The following is a 19,691-nucleotide window of genomic DNA, read 5'->3' as shown; positions in this document are numbered from 1 at the left end:
CCTGTGCCTATTGCCAAAGAAAAATCATCTTCAAGCCCTATGCCAACACTGTAACCTCGCCTATGACAGAATCTATCCCTCACCCCATAGTGGAATGGGGACTACTAGGTAAGTACAAAACCATTGAACATACATATATTTGAAAAGCAACTTCATAGTATAAAGTTATTCATCATCTATACTATAAAGAGGTGTTCGAAACATGTTCTAAATATTATATCGTCATCCATCAGATATTCTATAAAGAACACGGGTTATAGGAAAAATAGTAATAATTCTAAATAGCCTCAATAAGTATGTTATCTCATAAAACGTAATCATTAAATCATGTTTTTCATGTATGCATTATTACTGTTAAAACATGCATTTTTAGAAGGGGTCCACTTACAGTACTTAGCTGTTGAAAAGCCACGCAACCTAGCGAAAAAGGAAATGCCACAGATAATTGCTCCTAAGCACATAAAGGGTACAATTAATAAAGCTTTATCCAAACGATTAATTTGGGAAAACGGATGTCAAACATGGATTCAGGACATTAAATTACTCAAGAGGGGTCTCGGGTAAATTTCGAAAGGTCAACATAAGAATATTCCCTAACGGATTGTTCCACATAAAGGGTTTGGGCCGGCTAGGGTTTAGGGTTTTGGACTTGGGTTACAAGGATTTGGGTCATGGGGGTATACGGCTCAAGGCCTAGAAAGGGTTTTGGGTTTAAAAGGTTTAAAGGGTTTAGTGGCTAACGTGCTTAAGGCCCTAACAGAAATGGCCCAAGGCCTTTGGGTTTTATAAAAAGAAAAATAAATAAATAAAAATAATTGGGTTGGGCTTGGGTAATCCAGCCCAAGGCCTAGACGTAAAAGGATTTGGGTTTGAGGTAATTGGGCTGGGTCTCAGCCTAAATTGGTTTAGGTTTCAGGGCAAAAGGTTCAAGTTGACTAGTTTTCAAGCCAAGTTTTTGGCCGGTTTCTAGGTTGATTTTCCAAGACTCATAACTTCTTCGTTACTCATCCAAAACAAGTGATCTAAACATGAAATTTGTAGAACTCGACAAGATGAAGAGATTGATACCATGCATGCTAGCCAACTTGCCATGGTTTGGCTGGAAAACTGTGTTTTTAGCCGAAGATTTGGGCAATCTTCAAAGTTTTGTAACTTCTTTGTTTCTTAACCAAATTGGGTGATTCAAAAGCCAAAATGTAGTTAGGAATGTGGAGAAGAGATTCATACCACGTGGGGACCGAGTGGTGGCCGGAGTTGGCCAAAAAATGGCCTGAAAAATGGCCAAACAGCCACAGCCTAGAAATTTCAAGATTTGCACAATGACTTCCCTTAAGCTTTTCCGAGTTCCTACACCACCAAAATCACCCAAAAACTTACTAACCATCAAAACAACCAACACTTATTCACTTTTTCCAACACGCACTTCAAGTGTTTCGAGTAGCTTCCACATAGATGTGACTTTGCCCGCCATTCCTAGGGAACGCATGTTGCAGGGTGATATCACAGTTTCAGATTTCTAGTTGGTCTTAACCAACTCGTACTGTTACAATTTTCCGCTTCCCAATACTCCTAAGTAGCTCCGACTCCGCCCGCAATTCCTAGGGAGCGCATGTTGCGAAGTATCAATCTAATGTTGAAAGTCGTCCGACAATCCGCTTCATCACTGTTGAGGCACAATCTCGACACGAATTTCCTTTTCTTCAATAGGATGCAACAATTCAAAGCCTAATGAGGATTGCACAACTGTGCCAAAGAACAACAACTCTGAAAGTCGTGACATCCAAATGATGTCGTGACCGACACACTACTACAAAAATCGAAGATCCTAAGTATGCTCTGAACAAACTAAGTTGTGATACCAATCTATCACATCCCAGTCTTAACTTTGCCGTAGCATGATATTGTCCGCTTTGGGCCTCGGTCACGCCCTCACGGTTTTGTTTCTGGGAACTCACACAAGAACTTCCCAGTAGGTCACCCATCCTAGGAATGCTCTTACCCGAACTTGCTTAACTTCAGAGTTCCGATGGAATCCGAAGCCAGTGAGTTCCCAAAAGGCCTCGTGCTATATGGAGATGGGCATGTACATATAAGGCACATCACCCCCTCTCCGTTGGTTGATGTGAGATGTTACAAAAACAATTTTATTTAAGACTAAAAAACTTGTTTGGTATAAGGTTTAAAATTGTTTTAAATATTAAAATTTAAACTATGCAAAGTGACAGGGGATCGCAGGAGAGGGAGAAAGAGGAAAGAGTAGGAATAAAAGAAAGTGAAGATTGGAGAAGAGAGAGGATCGGAGGAGATAAAGAGAAGGAGGTGAGAGAAAGAAGAAATAAGAGAAGAGAGCGAATATGAGGATACAAATAAGGAGGAAGGAGAAAGAAGAAAAAAAAAGAGATGGATTCGGAGTGAGAAGGGAGGAGGAGAGAGAAAATAAAACAGTGAGTTTTACGTATAAAAATTCACTTTTGGTGTTTTTAGAAAATAAGCTTCTTTTTTTTTTTTAAGTTAGTCTTGAGTTCAATTTTTTAAAATAATCATACCAAACAAATTTCTAAAGTATAAAACTTAAAAAGTGCTTTTTAGTATAAAAAGTTAAATTCAAATAAAATGATTTTCCTGCAAAATGTACAGCCTCTGGAATTGGCTTTGATTCCATACGTCGCTTGCCCGCTGCTCTGCGAGATCTCTTGTTTCCAGCGCAAGGAAACAGCAGCAAAGCTACAATTAAGTTTAAGCGGTCAACTTACCTTTCATTTCGAGGACAGTGAAGCTCATTTCCGCCACATAATTGGTATCAACGCAAATGCCCCAATGGTTATGCAGAATGAAAGCCAGCATCATTCCATTCTCATCTTTGAATGTCAAGAAGGAAACCAGCCCAGAGAGGAGATAGGCGACTTTCTTCTGAGTGGCATTACTGGAGGTTTCTTCGGACAGCTACAGCTTCTTGACCTTGAACGTGTATTCAGGCCTCAAATTCCTAGGACCATAGAAAATTTGAAGCTGCTAACATATTTGGGATTAAGGAGGACATACATATCAACAATCCCAGAATCGATAGGCTGTCTGGTGAACCTCCTTACACTAGTTCCGGACTCTCTCTAATTCAGTACTCAAACAGAAGAAACTTCGCCATCTTCACTTGAGTTAGAATATTCAAATGCCTGCACCAACTGCACTTCCCATGAGCAATCTGCAGACTTTATCAGGTGTATTTGTGGGTATGGAGAATCTAGCGAAAGAACGGAGTGACAAGTTGATGAACCTTCGAAAGCTGGGATTGACAATCCAGCTGGCACCACCAGAGCAAAGGGCACTGGCAAAGTGGATTACACAACGGACCAACTTGCAGTCTTTGAAGTTGGTATCGGTAAATGAGAAGAGTGCACCTCAGCTCCTGAAACTAAAACTGCTGTCGAAACTTGAGAAATTATCCAGCCTAGATTTGTTAGGAAGGCTTGAAAACCCATGATCCGTCATAGGAGACCACCCAACAAGCCTCAGGAATCGGAGAAGATGCAATGCCAATGTTAGGTAAGCTTCCAAACCGCAAATCGCTGAAACTGAACTCCGGTTCTTATGAAGGAACAAACATGGTTGGCTTCGTGGATGAATTTCCCCAGCTGTTGGTTCTAAAGCTTTGGAATCTAGATGCTCTGAATGAATTGGATGTGCAAGAAGGGGCAATGCGAAGTCTTAGGGAGTTAAGAGATTAAATCGTGCAGGAATTTAACAATCACAACAGGATTGGCAAATCTAGAGATCCTTCAGCAATGCGAAGTTAACTGATATGCATGCGAAGTACACATGTTACATTCAGAATTGGCTTTGCACCAGCTCTGGCACTATCTGCCGTGCAAATATCTTTAGGTATATCTTTTGTGTTTTCTTAGTATTTCGTCTTTTATTTTTTTCTTTCGTTTGAGTAAATTGTAAGGTTTGGCACAACACAAGATCAATATGGCAGCTGATTCTTTATTGATGTGTACTGATTTCATGATAATAATTAGACTAAATCGTTGGAATTTTCTTTATTTTCGGACTGTTCTTTTGCCCCTCCTAGATAGTTTGTATGCAGCTGATTCTCATGATAGTGAAGTCTGATGACTCCTCTGAAATTAGCAGCTTTTTTGGCACTTCCAACTTCTACTGCTTGCCCTAGAGACTAGCAGGACTATAGTTTCGATATAGTTTATACCAGCAACGGATGCCCGCGCAATGCTACAGGATGAAAATACTACGAAAATTTTGTATGTAAAATCGTAGGAAAGGCGCCAAAGGCGTTTTGATTCGAGGCGGATCCCTTTTTTGTTTGCCTTTACGACAAAAATAAAAGCTTTCTCGGGTCTCCGTTGGAGATGGGATTGCGCGTGTTTATGGATTGAACCAGATTCAAGCTGGGGAAATGGTTGAATTAACAAAACTTGATGTGTATGCATACTATTTACATATAAAAGTATGTAAATAGATTTGGTGGATGGTCTTATTTTCATACAAAAGATAGATACTATGTACACGATATTTACATAACAATATATTTACCATATTGTCCTATTTATAGCAAATGTCTCTCTCACCGTCGGACTCGTGAACTTGAAGAGATATGTCAATTGGTCCTTTACTTTGATTGCACACTGCATCAAGTTAAAGCTCCCATCAACTGGAGAAAAATATCATGCTACATCTTATTTGTGTGCCACAGGTACTGTTCAAGAAGTTGGGATTTGTGCCATCTTCAATAAGGAAAATTGCAGCTTCTGGGACATGAGAAAGGAGGAAAAAAAAAAGTTGGACTCTATAATGTGTATTTGCTTAATGGTAATCTGTGGTGCAACTATAAAAACATTGGTACCTTGTGGTGCAATTATAAAATTACAGCCTAAGTATAAACTTGCAATTCAAGTCTATGCACCTGGTAGAATTTAAAATGTTTACCTATCAATCGTCTACCATTAAGTTGTTAAACTCCAATTCCACCAAACCGAACTCTACTATTCCCTCTGGCATCAAATGAAAGCTGCATATGAAATCAACGTCGTATAGCATTATAACTTTTAACCATATTGATGATGTTGAAGTGAATAACTAAAATGAAGAGTAAACATAGGCATACAATAGATTTAGAAGTATCAACATTAAAGAACATAGGAGTATTGAGTCCCAATTATTTCTTCACCCAAGTCAAGAACATGCCTAGTCAAGGTATTTGTTCCCAATTTTGCAGTTCCTTGAGGCGTGTATCTATTGAAATATAAAAAGCTAAATAAAGAGAAACCTTACATAACATGACACACAGAAAAATGGCCACTTTGTATTCATTTTCATATATAACTGGGAGAATTTACCAAAGAAATGGGTTTAAAAAATGGAAAGATGAGAACATGAGAATAAGACTGATACCAATATGGACTACCCATTTCAATTTTTGTGCTTTGTTAAATTGCATACCAAAGTAGTATTTTAGTATACATAAGACGAACTGTTTATTCTATTAAGTAATGACAAATAAATCACTGTATTTCCCAAAACAACAAATTAGAATGGAATGTAATCAAATAACATGATGTCCTCCACCACTCAAAATCTCCACACCAAAATTGAAAATTTCATTGCTTTCAAATAAAATAAAATAAATAAAAAAAGCTGCAAAGAGACGGTAAAATAGTAAATCAACTTAATTTCGTAGAAAATCGGGAGACCCACTGCAGGACTCCGTGGTTGCTATAAGTGTATTATATGCGAAGACTATTGTTGCTACTCTAGAAATCCAGGATTGGGTGTAGCTAGTGTACCGACATAGAGAAGTAATCCACCCTTACTGGAAAAAGGTCGTACATGAAGGTTGTGTAGACTACAAAACCCTTTGGAGTGGTGGATTATGTGGAAATTTATTAGATGATAATATGAATCTCTTCTGGACTGTGCATACTAAAATGAGAGATTGCGAAGGTGTGCAGATGAGCCAAGGATTAACAGACTCGTACCCAAACAGTTTTGACAATTTCTATGTATGGTATATATATATACATACTACAGACATATCAATTTAGTAATGTTCGGGTAAAGATTTCTCTTCTTGGACCTCAGCATAGCTCCCCAAGGGATTGGCACTTTGAATGCATAGTCGGGCTCTTGCTTGTTGATGTGCTATAAAAAGATAACAAAATTAGTTCTGAAAGGTGTATTTGTGGGGCCTTAGGTATAGGCCTTGATACTTGCAATAAAAACTAACTAAGTGTTAAGCGTGCCACTGCTATCTCAGTATAGCAGATGTAGAACAAATGTGTTTTTAAGTCTATTACTTGCGCCCCAATTTACTCCAACTTCTTGTTATCAAAGGATTGTCACAGATGGGTTAAGTCTATATTAAGTTCTTTTTCTTGCCTTGTAAACAAAGACTTTTAGTTCATGGTCTTCTATGTTCGAATGAAGGTGGTCCAGAGGGAGGCTTAAAATTTTATGAAAGGCTTAAACCCCTTGTGCTTTTTGTTTGGACCCAGAATTGTATGGCCCGGTTTCTAGGAAACATGCGACGCCTCTTACCAGCCCTTCAGTCTGCCATTGCATGGACCAACTGGAACTCGAATGAAGCTCATCAGCAGTGGTCAGTAGCAACATCTCATGAGGCGATGCTGCTCAGTGAAATCAAAAGTTCCTTCAAAATGATAGGGCTCATTTGCCATTTGGTTATAAATAGGGTTCTTTAGATGTTAGCCCATGCAACACTTATTTTCTTGACAAAAACCCATCTCGTTAAACATCCAAATAAAACCCAAATTTGAAATAAATGGCCATGTAAACAAATAAATACCTATTATTTTCAAAATATTTACAATTGTGCTACAACATCCTAATTATGTTGATGAATTTAATTATCTACCATAATTATGGAAAATAAGTGCTTTATTATTACAAAAGTATCTACTTTATACTTGTCTTGTCATCATGTGTTCCATTTCTTATATTTGTTGACAATCATTGTAGGTAAATTATTTTGCATGTATACATTAGGCACATTTCATTGTTATTATATCTATGTGAAATAAATTACCTATATTTTAAAGTAGAATATAGGTAATTAATTAACTTTGAATCAATTGGCTAAAAACATCCTTTTGTTTTGTAGGTAAATAATTTTGCATGTATTATTACATATACTAGGCACATTTGTTATTATTATGTGGTATTTGCATGTATTATTTTGCAATCAATTGGCTAAAATCATCCTTTTATTATGTAGGTAAATTAGTTTGCATGTATTATTACATATGTTATGTCACATCCCGGCCCAGACCCCCACCACATCCCGGGCTCGACTCCACCGTAGCACGATATTTTCCACTTTGGGCCCCGACCATGCCTTCACGGTTTTGTTTCTGGGAACTCATGAGCAACTTCCCAATGGGTCGCCCATCTTGAGATTGCTCCAGCTCAATCTTGCTTAACTTCAGAGTTCATATGAACTTCGAAGTCAGTGAGCTCCCAAAAAGCCTTGTGCTAGGTAGAGATGGGAATATACATATAAGGCTTACAGGATCCACTCCCCTGGGCAATGTGGGATGTTACAATCCACCCCCCTTAGGGACCAGACGTCTTCATCGACACACTTCCGGGCAGGGATTGGCTCTGATACCAAATTGTCATATCCCGGCCCGGGCCCCCACCACATCCCAAGCTCGACTCCACTGTAGCACGATATTATCCGCTTTGGGCCCCAACCACGCCCTCACGGTTTTGTTTCTGGAACTCATGAGCAACTTCCCAGTGGGTCACCCATCCTGGGATTGCTCCAGCCCAATCTCTTAACTTCAGAGTTCATATGAACTTCGAAGCCAATGAGCTCCCAAAAGGCCTCGTGCTAGGTAGAGATGAGAATATACATATAAGGCTTACAGGATCTACTCCCCTGAGCGATGTGGGATGTTACATGTTAGGCACGTTTTGATATTATATTATATATATGTGTGTGTGTGTGTGTGTGTGTGTGTGTGTGTGTGTGTGTGTGTGTGTGTGCAAATAACTTAATAACTTTTGAATCAAACAGTATTTATTTATTTATTTTGTAGGTAAATTATTTTACATGTATTATATTACTTGGAACTTATATTGTTATTTTACCTGGAACATATATTATTATTTTGTATATGTAAAATATTGGTAATTTTGAATAAAATAACATTTGTATATTTGTGAAAAATACTAATTTACCTGTTACAATTATTTGTAAAGGAAAAAAAATGCTCATTTTTACATATATGTGAAAACAACTATATAAGGAATCAAAACTCTAATATCATGTAATTTTTGTTATTAATATGCATTGAAATCATGACACTAATTTTGTTTTTCCAAATCTGGATAAACATTTCAAAACGTTTAATTGAATGAAATAATATAAAATAAATGTAGATAACAAGTAATAGACCCAAAGTCAATGATATTAGAGGTAATTTAGACATCCAAAATACAAATTTTGCCAAGTCATACTTATTTATGGATATTGCTTAGTTGGAGCCTAGTCATTGGGTTTTTATTAGAAAATTTTACAATTGTGGGTTTTAGTTAATGAAAATTGAATTTCAAGGGGTCTACTCATATTTTCAGTTATACCCCTTAAAATTCAATTCTCATTAACTAAAACCCACAATTGTAAAATTTTCTAATAAAAACCCAACGACTAGGCTCCAACTAAGCAATATCCATAAATAAGTATGACTTGGCAAAATTGGTATTTTGGATGTCTAAATTACCTCTAATATCATTGACTTTGGGTCTAGTACTTGTTATGACACGCCCCGACCGAGATCAGGGAGTGCTAGCCGTCACACGAAGGTGACGTAACCATGTGCACGTGCGAAAGCTAATAGAGAAGTAATATAAAAGTACGAATAATTAAAAACTAGCATACAAAGTACTAAAACAAGTGCTAGCGAAAGTGAAACACAAATTCAGAGCAGGTCTACAGCAGTCCAAAAGAAAAGATGCGACAATAGTACACCCGAAGGTGACCCTACGCTGGTGAGTATCTGTCAGAAAAGCCGGGAAAACCCTCTGGGGAAACCACCGAAACTGCTAATCAACTAGAACCTGGAGAGGCGCAAAACAAAAGCGTGAGTGGGCAAAAACAAATCTTTTAAAACCATTTAGTAAAAAACATTCTAACCCCTCGCTGTAAAACCTGTATACTTCCCAGAAAAATAAACATATATACGTATGTATAGATATGCCAAACATGCTCAAGGGTATGCCAATCATGCTCACGAATATGCCATGTCAAAACCTCATACTGAAATGCAAGTGCTCAGGTGTATCTCATAACGATATCATATAAACTGGCAGCCGGAGTCACCTAACGTGACCTGTACGGCTGCATATAGAGCTCAAATCTCAAACTCAATAACTGAACCTGCCCACGAGTCGGAACCACCTAAAGTGGTCTGTACGACAGGCCTGGGTGTAAAACATATATACGCTCTAGTGCTACGATCACGTGAAGGCTGTGCGAATAATCGCGGGTCACCTACGAGTCGGAACCACCTAAAGTGGTCTGTACGACAGGACTGTGCACCTAACTTGGATCCAAGCTGAGCGTGTGGTGCGGGAGGTGAACATCACGTGAATGACTGTGCCCTACTCTGGGCGGGAGCACTAACACCGGGGGTGCAGGTTATGAGCTCTCTAAGCATCTCAAACTACTACTGAATGTAAATATGAATAACATTTACCTGGCACTTGCTTGTGCGTCCACAGCACCCAATATGCATATGTATATGTATACCACTACTAATGTATGCAATGATGCATAAACGATAATAATATGGTGCATGGCATAAAACACTTAACCCTTTTTAAACAATTTCTGGGAAAATAAATGTATATAGGTATATACGGAAAACAAAAAGCCCACTCACTGGTATGTGGAAGGGTCGTAGCCCCCCTGCCTCGAGTGACCACGCTCGTCCTCGGGATACGATTCACCTATATGCGAAACAACTATAAAAACGTTATTTTTAAAGCACATAACCAACTTCTCGTGATAACTTCTCGTAATAACTTCTCATACATTGCTCAAACTGGACAATTGAATATACCAACGTGCTCTACACAACCTCAGGATCACACCAGAATTTTTAGAAAAAATTTTCTCCGCCGCACGCGCCCCCACGCGCCGGCCACGCGCATGCACGTGCCTGGCACGTTAACGGCGTCAACTGACGCCGTGAGGAATATTCCGTTATTTCTAACGGATTCCGTCAACGGCGTCAGGAATATTCCGTCAAGTCTGACGGAATATTCCGTCTCCTTCCCCGGCGAACCTCCGGTGCCGTCGCCGGCGCCGAAAAACTGGGAAACCTGCAACTCGTGTTTTCTCGCTCGATTCTCAGCCATTTTTCACGATTTTAACACCAAATTGAAGCCCTAGACTAGTAGAACACGTCCATACAAGTTTTAAGGGCTAAAAACCACTAGATCATACCTGTCCACACAAACCAAAACCAGCCAACTTCGAACCAGGCTATTCCGACGTCCAATTCCGTCCAACGAGTTACTCCGGGACTCCTGGGAACCTCACTAAGACATCTACGAGCTTCAAAATTCCAAAAACGTGCTAGATTAATGTTTGCATGAACAGTACACAAATCTGCCATTGTCGAAACGACGTGAAAACGACGGATTTCTTACCTGAAAATAGTACGATTGTGCTCCCACGAACTTCACGATCTCGACTGTGCCCTTAGTTTCTTCGATCTGTGATGATTTAGTGTAGTTGTGTGTGTGTCCGTACGAGTTTGAAGGAAGAAGAAGAAAGAAGGGAGCACGGGAGAGAGAGAGAGAGACAGGGAAAGAGACAGAGAAAGGGATAGAGACAGCGAGAGTGTGTGTGTGGCCCAGTACCTGCCAACACTACACCAAACCACCAAACAACATAACGAAACAAACTAGGGGTAGAAAGGTCATTTCACACGTACGTTCTAATAATCTCGGGACGGGATGTCACATGTTATCTACATTTATTTTATATTATTTCATTCAATTAAATGTTTTGAAATGTTTATCCAAATTTGGATAAAAAAAAACTAGTGCCATGATTTCAATGCATATTAATAACAAAAATTACATGATATTAGAGTTTTGATTCCTTATATAGTTGTTTTCACATTTATGTAAAAATGAGTTTTTTTTTCCTTTACAAATAATTGTAACAGGTAAATTAGTATTTTTCCCAAATATACAAATGCTATTTTATTCAAAATTACCAATATTTTACATATACAAAATAATAATATAAGTTCCAGGTAAAATAACAATATAAGTTCCAGGTAATATAATACATGTAAAATAATTTACCTACAAAATAAATACTGTTTGATTCAAAAGTTATTAAGTTATTTGCATACACATATATACAATAATATCAAAATGTGCCTAACATATGTAATAATACATGCAAAATAATATACCTACAGAATAAAAGGATGTTTTTAGCCAATTGATTACAAAATAATACATGCAAATAACACATAATAATAACAAATGTGCCTAGTATATGTAATAATACATGCAAAATTATTTACCTACAAAACAATAGGATGTTTTTAGCCAATTGATTCAAAGTTAATTAATTACCTATATTCTACTTCAAAATATAGGTAATTTATTTCACACAGATATAATAACAATGAAATATGCCTAATGTATACATGCAAAATAATTTACCTACAATGATTGTCAAACAAATATAAGAAAAGGAACACATGATGACAAGACAAGTATAAAGTAGATACTTTTGTAATAATAAAGCACTTATTTGCCATAATTATGGTAGATAATTAAATTCATCAACATAATTAGGATGTTGTAGCACAATTGTAAATATTTTGAAAATAATAGGTATTTATTTGTTTACATGGCAGTTTATTTTAAATTTGGGTTTTATTCGGATGTCTAAAATAAGATGGGGTTTTTGTCAAGAAAATAAGCGTTCCATGGGCTAATATCTAAAGAATCCTATTTATAACCAAATGGCAAATGAGCTCGATCATTGTGAAGGAACTTTTGATTTCACTGAGCAGCATCGCCTCGTGAGATGTTGCTGCTGACCACTACTGCAGAGCTTCATTCAAGTTCCAGTTGGTCCATGCAATGGCAGACTGAAGGGCTGGTAAGAGGCGTCTCATGTTTCCCAGAAACCGGGCCATTCGATTCTAGGTCCAAACAAAAAGCACAAGGGGTTTAAGCCTTTCACAAAATTCAGAGCAACTTGAGGAGGAGTTTGCTAATCCAGCAAGATGTACTACTTTCTAGCAGCCCAACCCAGAAAATAATCATCGTAGTTCAGAGTAGGGGTTCTAAATATTATTTAGTGTAATTCGTCATTTACGAGATTCAAACTTTAGACCTCTCAATTAGAAGTGAAAATAATATGACTAGATCGTTGTATTAACCGGCAAGTTAACAAAGAGAAATCTTTGGCTTTCTTAGGGAAGTATGCTCAACCTAAAAAGTGTTCCATCTTGGGTATTCTTGGTAGGATAGTGTTATTCATGCTCATTTTTACCTTCCACATATCCTTGTTAATTTTTTGTCATTCATCTTCTTCATTCATTCGATATGACCCGAAAAGTGAGAGGAATGAGTAAGAAGTAAAGATTGGTTTGTGGATAGCACTACTCTTCTTGATATTGGCTTAGGTTCTTCCTTTTAATATTTGGTTGTCCCCATTTTTCAAGGTCGTCCTCTGGGAAGTTTCTTCCAAGACATTGCCAATAAAGTCAGGTGCAAACTGTCAGCATGGAAGAGTCATATGCTTTCCCAAGCGGGTCATCAACAGCTTATCTTGTCAGTGATTTAGAGTTCGCTTATCTACAGCTTTCAGGTTTATGTTTGGCCTCGTCTTCACTGAATCATGTTCAGTTGGATTTGTAATTTCTTTTGGTCGGGGGATCCTGATTCTTGGAGAGTTTGTTGTCGTCCAAAACATTTGGGGGGCTTAGGTTTAAAAGATTTGTCTTCTCATAGCCTTACCTTGCTGGCTTTCTCTAGATCAACTCGTAAGCTTTGGATCGTTTTACTTTGTACTTTTATTTGGGGCATTTGGTTCCTTCAGAATATGCTAAGCATTGGTTTACGGACTGTTTTCGGGATTCGTCTTCAATATGTTTTTCTAGCCGGCACCTTCCTTCTACTTTTTGCCTATTTTCTCATTGCTAGGTATTTCGCCGCTCTTGGCTTCGGCCCCCTGTTCACTAGCATCTTTCGCAGTTGGGGTGGATTAAGGTGAATATGTATGGCTCTTATTCTGATGAGTGTGCGAGTTTTGGAAGCGATTTTCATACCAGTGAAGGCCAAGTCCTTGGCGCTATTTGCTTCTTGTACAGAATTTGTGAGTTCGGTGACAGCGACAATTTAATTTAGCTTTTATTGAGGCAGTTCGTGTCGCATGGGTTTGTGACTGGAAACACCTTTGGATTGGAACTGATTCCACTTTGGTTCAACATTGCTTATATAAGGCTCTGTCAACAGTTTCATGATTTCGTCAGATGAGTTTTTTTCGTACACATATCTATCGGGAAGGCAACCAGGTCGCCTACTTGCTAGCCTCTTATCATTGGTGGTCTATTATCCTATCATTTGCAGTCATTGCTCATACATGCAATTTGTCTTTTTTTCCTACTTATCGTTTTCCTTGACTGTTTGATGGTGTTGGCCTAGTCTCCTTACATGTACCTTTTTTATAATTCTTACTAGCAATCGGCACACACGCTTCAAGGGTGCAACTAAATTTGTTTTTTATTTTAGTACGACTTATTTTGAATGAGCATGGATGACAACTCAAAAATTAAAAAGACAAAAAAAAAAAAGGGAAGAGAAAAGGTAGGAGAACGTGGGGAATGTAGAGTGGTAATTTACATGGTTGTGATGTTATAAAAAACAGTAAAATTTGTGCTATGCGTATACTAAATTGTCCACATTTTTTTTTTTTTTGTTGAGTTCTGGTGAGAGGGTTAGAGTGGTAATTTGCTGGGGTTTTAGTTGACAAATAGGGTTTTATTAATATATAATTTAGATATTAATAAAATTTAGTAGAGAGGGGAGGGGCGAGGGTTTCAAGGTGCAATGTCATTTTTCCTTTGGGAAGAGTAGGTGTCTCGCACGTGACTATTAACAAAGAGCTAATCACGCATAATTTTGCTCTACTTTCACCCAAAATAAAAAAGAGGCAGTGCTAATATGTTGTTTAGAATCCTTCTTGGATTTTTATTTTTTTATTTTTTAAGTAATATAGTTTCATTCATTGAAAACCTTAAGTTGTTATCAACTGAATACCAAACAACACAAGATCAAGGGCCTCTCCAAACATTGTCAGTTGGGAGAGCTTTTACAACGAGGGGATCAAAAGTGGGGATACAATGTGAAATGTTTAAGTCGCCCGATAAATTGGACGGTTAATTATGATTTTTTTTATTTTACAATTGGTTTAAAATTATTTAGCATGAATAGTTACAACTTACAAATATAAAAGTAAGTTAATGTGTCGTCAATATTTAATCAATATGTCATCAAAGAGGGCAACAATCACTATTATTTAGTATGAATAGTTACAACTTACATTCATGAAAGTGTGTTCAGTTAATATGTCATCAATATTCAATCAATATGTTATCAAAGAGGGCAACAACCACTGAATATATTCATGAAAAAAAATATCACATCTTCTGATCCAACATGAGAGAGAGAACCCGAGTGTAGGCGGCGGACTCTGCCCAACGTCGAAGATGGCCACCAACGACGAGGTAGCCCGACGACGGTGATGCAGGGATACAATGAAGAAGAAAGAACTTAGTTATCAAAATCTAAAAACAAGAATCATATCAACTGGGGGGCTAGTTAATCCACTTCCCTTTCTTACGTTCTCTATTTAAAGTTGTCACATTCCGTCCTTATTTTACATTTTCTCAGAAAAAGAGGTGGTAACTGCCAAGAAAGAGGATTGAATTCGAGTCGGCAGAAAAGGGAGGCACAGCAACTCAAACTCTCTAGCTAATTGGTCCTCTTGTGTCAACAAGAAATACCACACAACATCACCATTAGATTTAATTAAAACATTATTATTAACAAATCAAATAGAAAAGGTCCACCTTGTCGAAGGGACAAAACCAAACATGTTTAACAATCTCTCCAAGAACACAAACCAGTAGCAAACAAAGTGTTTAAAATTTTTAATTCTTTTGAACCATTATCTGCCGTCTGCATACTATTTAAATTCAACCCTAATCACATTTTCAAAGCAACTTCATCTCTATTTCTAATCGTAATTAGTGGATCTCAATTGGCAAGACATGCCAAGGAGTAAGTTAACCACCCAAGACACATAAGGGTTAATTACTTAATTGGAGTTCATTATCCCTAATCAAACATCACATCGTCCAAATTAACAGCACACCCCCACATTACAATATGCCTTCCTTTGTCTCATTCATGCACCCCCATTGCCTTAATCCATTAATTTAACATTTAACACATTTAACGTTTGATCCTATAAATTTGTTTTTAAAATGTGTCAACAAGTTTAAATTTCTTGCATTGCACCCTGAAGTTTTGAAATTGTATTAATTCAAATATTTCGTCTATTTGAACATTTAACCCTTCATTAAATTGACAAAGCGCGATACGTGGAGTCTGAATCTGAGATGACATACCTTGCACGATTTGATCTGATTGATTGTCATTTTAAAAAACAAAGCTTCGATTTAAGAGAAGACGCAACTCTACGTCGAGTTTTTTAGGATTTTTAGGTTTTTTTTTTCTATCAATGTGGTGCAAATGTGGGTCACGTCAGCTCATAGTCATGGTTCCACTCCCATCATAAAATCAATTTAATGAAAGATCATATAATCAATTACATCAAAAGCATAAATTGATATTACTTCAAAACATTATGGTGCAATACGAAAAAATTGAAACTTCGTGAATCATTTTGAAAATCATTCAGAACTTGGAGGGTATGAAAGCTCCCATAAAATACCTTCATCTATTTTGGTCAATGATCAAACTTTGTCACCTTTTGACCAAAAAAAAAAAAAAAACTTTGTCACCTACCTTAAGAAACCCCTTTTCTCTCTTCATCATCTTCACTTCCTCTTCCCTTTCTGAAATTCTCAAGCACAATGACCACTGAACAACCAGAGCCAAACTCCACTTCAGATCATATCTTGGATTGGCTTGAAGATTCAGTCACTTTCTTCCCATCTTTCTGGGATGATCCTTACCATTCAAATGACATCGATGGAGGACTTCAATGGTGGGATGAGAACCATGATCTTGTTCATCCCACCACAAATCCTACTTGTCTCAACAACCCAACTGGCATTTCAATCCCAACAACCACCACAGGGCCCCCAAATCCCTCCAATTTGAATCATCCGTCACCTACCGATTCATCTAAGAAGCGAAAGGCGTCCCTGGAAGAGCAACACATTGATCGGAAGAACCACCACGGCCGTCCGATCAATCCTGCCGTCCCGGGGAACCAATCAGGTGAAGAGGTAGTAGTGGTACCAGTTAAGAAATCAAATGGGAACAAAAAAGGGACAGCCAAGGGTACGGGGAATAACTGTAATAACGGTAATAGCAAGGAAGGGAGGTGGGCAGAGCAGTTGCTAAACCCTTGTGCCTCAGCCATCACAGGTGGGAATTCGACACGTGTCCAGCACCTCCTCTTCGTTCTCCACGAGCTTGCCTCAGTCACCGGCGACGCCAACCACCGCTTGGCAGCTCACGGGCTCCATGCGCTGAATCAGCACCTGTCCTCCTCCTCCTCCTCTGCCCCTAACGGCTCTGCCTCAGCGGCGCCGGTTACTTTCACTTCCACAGAACCAAGATTTTTCCAAAAATCTCTGATGAAATTCTATGAGGTGAGTCCATGGTTTGCATTTCCAAATAACATTGCGAACTCTTCAATTCTCCAACTTATTGCGGAAGAATTTGATCGAACTCGAACCCTTCACATTGTCGATGTCGGTGTGTCTCATGGTATGCAATGGCCTACTCTGCTCGAGGCCCTGACTCACCGGCCAGGCGGCCCTCCGCCATTGGTCAAGATCACAGTTATCGCCGGCACTGAAAACAACCAAAACAGAGGGACCCCATTTGCAGTAGGTCCTCCCGGTGACAATTTCTCCAATAGACTCCTCAGTTTCGCCAAGTACATGAACATCAATTTGCAAATTAAGCGCCTCGACGATCAGCCATTGAAAACTCTGAATGCTCAACTGATCGACGCCTCCAATGACGAAACACTGATCGTTTGCGTGCAATTCAGGCTACACCAACTGAACCACAACACCCCGGATGAGAGAACCGAGTTCTTGAAGTCCCTGAGGAGCATGGAGCCCAAGGGGGTGATCCTAAGCGAGAACAACATGGAGTGCAGCTGCAACAACTGCGGGGATTTTGCGACGGGGTTTTCGAGGCAGGTGGAATACTTGTGGAGGTTCTTGGACTCGACCAGCGTGGCATTCAAAGGGCGGGAGAGCGAGGAGAGGAGGGTGATGGAAGGGGAGGCGGCGAAGGCACTGACGAACCGTGGGGAGATGAATGAGGGGAAGGAGAAGTGGGGTGAGAGGATGAGAAGGGTAGGGTTTGTGGGGGAGGTGTTTGGGGAGGATGCCATTGATGGAGGAAGAGCCTTGCTGAGGAAGTATGATAGTAATTGGGAGATGAAGGTGGATGAGAAGGATGGGTGTGTAGGGTTGTGGTGGAAGGGGCAGCCTGTATCTTTTTGTTCATTGTGGAAGCCTCATGAGAGAGAAGGCAACAATTAAAATAGGTGGTTCTATTTTTAATTTTTTATGAACTTTGCTGTTTTTATTCCTGATTATCGTATTTAATTAAACGAAAACAACGGACATAATTAGATACGAGTGTATTTATTATTTTTCAAATTTAAGATTGGGTGTGTTTGCAATTTAGTGTTCTAGCTTTATATCTGCTTGATTTCTTCTCTTTTAACTTCTCCATCTGTGGAGTGGTCTACAAATTCTGAACTTTTTAATTCTTATTTTGGGTTCAAGTAGTATACGTGTGGGACGAAGGAAGAAGGATGGTGGAAGAAATATGAAATGAATGTGGATGAAATGAGTTGAGTGAAACACAAAATGAAAACGGAAACTAATTTGAAGCTATTTTCTTCCAAATTTGTTTGATCTCCTTCGTTTCTTTCTCATCCATCCCTTTATCTTTTTTTCATTGTTAATTTCTTCCACATATTTTTCTTCTATCTTTAGGAAACAAACTAAAGATGAAATAGTTTTCAAATTGGCGAAATAATATACCCGATTTTTCTCTAGCTTTACCTATATATGTATGTCATGTGCACGGGTGAAAAGTCATGATTAAGATGATAATCATATTTGATCCTTCTCATTCGTTCACTATAAAGCACGAGCTGCGTGAAAGAGAGATTTTCAATCTTGTACTAATCGCCAATCTCGATTCAACTACAAGGCTACTATTCAATCGACTGAAAATCGGATTGCACATTACGAGAATAATTGCAAAATAGAAAACGTAAGTACTTTTGAAATCCAAAAATATTTTCTCTAAAAAGTTTTCAATCGTTTTAAAAGTACATCCAAACTAATCAATAAAGCACAAGCTGCATGAAAGAGAGATTTTCAATCTTGTACTAATCGCCAATCTCGATTCAACTACAAGCCTACTATTCAATCGACTGAAAATCGGATTGCACATTACATGAATAATTGCAAAATAGAAAACACAAGTACTTTTGAAATCCAAAAATATTTTCTCTAAAAAGTTTTCAATCGTTTTAAAAGTACATCCAAACTAATCAATAAAGCACAAGCTATGAAAGAGAGATTTTCAATCTTGTACTAATCGCCAATCTCGATTCAACTACAAGCCTACTATTCAATCGACTGAAAATCGGATTGCACATTACATGAATAATTGCAAAATAGAAAACATAAGTACTTTTGAAATCCAAAAATATTTTCTTTAAAAAGTTTTCAATCGTTTTAAAAGTACATCCAAACTAATCAATAAAGCACGAGCCCAATCTTGTACTAATCGCCAATCTCAATTCAACTACAAGCCTACTATTCAATCGACTGAAAATCGGATTGCACATTACAGGAATAATTGCAAAATAGAAAACATAAGTACTTTTGAAATTCAAAAATATTTTCTCTAAAAAGTTTTCAGTCGTTTTAAAAATAAATCCAAACAAATCAATAAAGCACGAGCTGCGTGAAAGAGAGATTTTCAATCTTGTACTAATCGCCAATCTCAATTCAACTACAAATCTACTATTCAATCGACTGAAAATCGGATTGCACATTACAGGAATAATTGCAAAATAGAAAACATAAGTACTTTTGAAATCCAAAAATATTTTCTCTAAAAAGTTTTCAATCGTTTTAAAAGTACATCCAAACTAATCAATAAGTGATTCCCACATATATTTTAATTTGTCACACAATTCTTTTCTTTCTCACCGCTATCTTGAATAAGCAAAAAACAAAGTGTAATTTATCATTTTCAATCGAAAAATAATATAAAAAAATTGACTAAGTGATTTCCACATATATTTTAATTTCTCACACAATTCTTTTCTTTCTCACCGCTATATTGAATAAGTAAAAAACAAAGTGTAATTTATC

General features: G+C 37.9%; 2 protein-coding genes across 2 annotated transcripts; both read left to right on the top strand.

Moving 5' to 3' along the window:
- Positions 1-3,166: 3,166 nt before the first annotated feature.
- LOC137740564 (disease resistance protein RPP8-like) lies at positions 3,167-3,722 on the top strand. Its single transcript, XM_068480406.1, has 2 exons — positions 3,167-3,376; positions 3,489-3,722. The coding sequence occupies exons 1-2, from the start codon at positions 3,167-3,169 to the stop codon at positions 3,720-3,722; spliced, it is 444 nt and encodes a 147-aa protein (XP_068336507.1).
- Positions 3,723-16,171: 12,449 nt separating this feature from the next.
- LOC137738780 (protein NODULATION SIGNALING PATHWAY 1) lies at positions 16,172-17,831 on the top strand. The gene has a single exon (XM_068478253.1). The coding sequence runs from the start codon at positions 16,176-16,178 to the stop codon at positions 17,829-17,831; it is 1,656 nt and encodes a 551-aa protein (XP_068334354.1). The 5' UTR covers positions 16,172-16,175.
- The last annotated feature ends 1,860 nt before the right edge of the window (positions 17,832-19,691 follow it).

Source organism: Pyrus communis, chromosome 7 (assembly GCF_963583255.1).
Source record: "Pyrus communis chromosome 7, drPyrComm1.1, whole genome shotgun sequence".
Taxonomy (NCBI): domain Eukaryota; kingdom Viridiplantae; phylum Streptophyta; class Magnoliopsida; order Rosales; family Rosaceae; genus Pyrus; species Pyrus communis.
Note: the sequence above shows the minus strand (reverse complement) of the source record. Positions and strands in the feature narration are given on the sequence as shown.

What these genes read in the sequence shown, in the direction of transcription:
- LOC137738780 (XM_068478253.1), top strand. Translation starts at nt 16,176, where the DNA reads ATGACCACTGAACAACCAGAGCCAAACTCCACTTCAGATCATATCTTG.
- LOC137740564 (XM_068480406.1), top strand. Translation starts at nt 3,167, where the DNA reads ATGCCTGCACCAACTGCACTTCCCATGAGCAATCTGCAGACTTTATCA. An exon ending in AGTCTTTGAAGTTGGTATCG is followed by an intron (nt 3,377 to 3,488) that starts GTAAATGAGAAG and finishes GATCCGTCATAG; the next exon opens with GAGACCACCCAACAAGCCTC.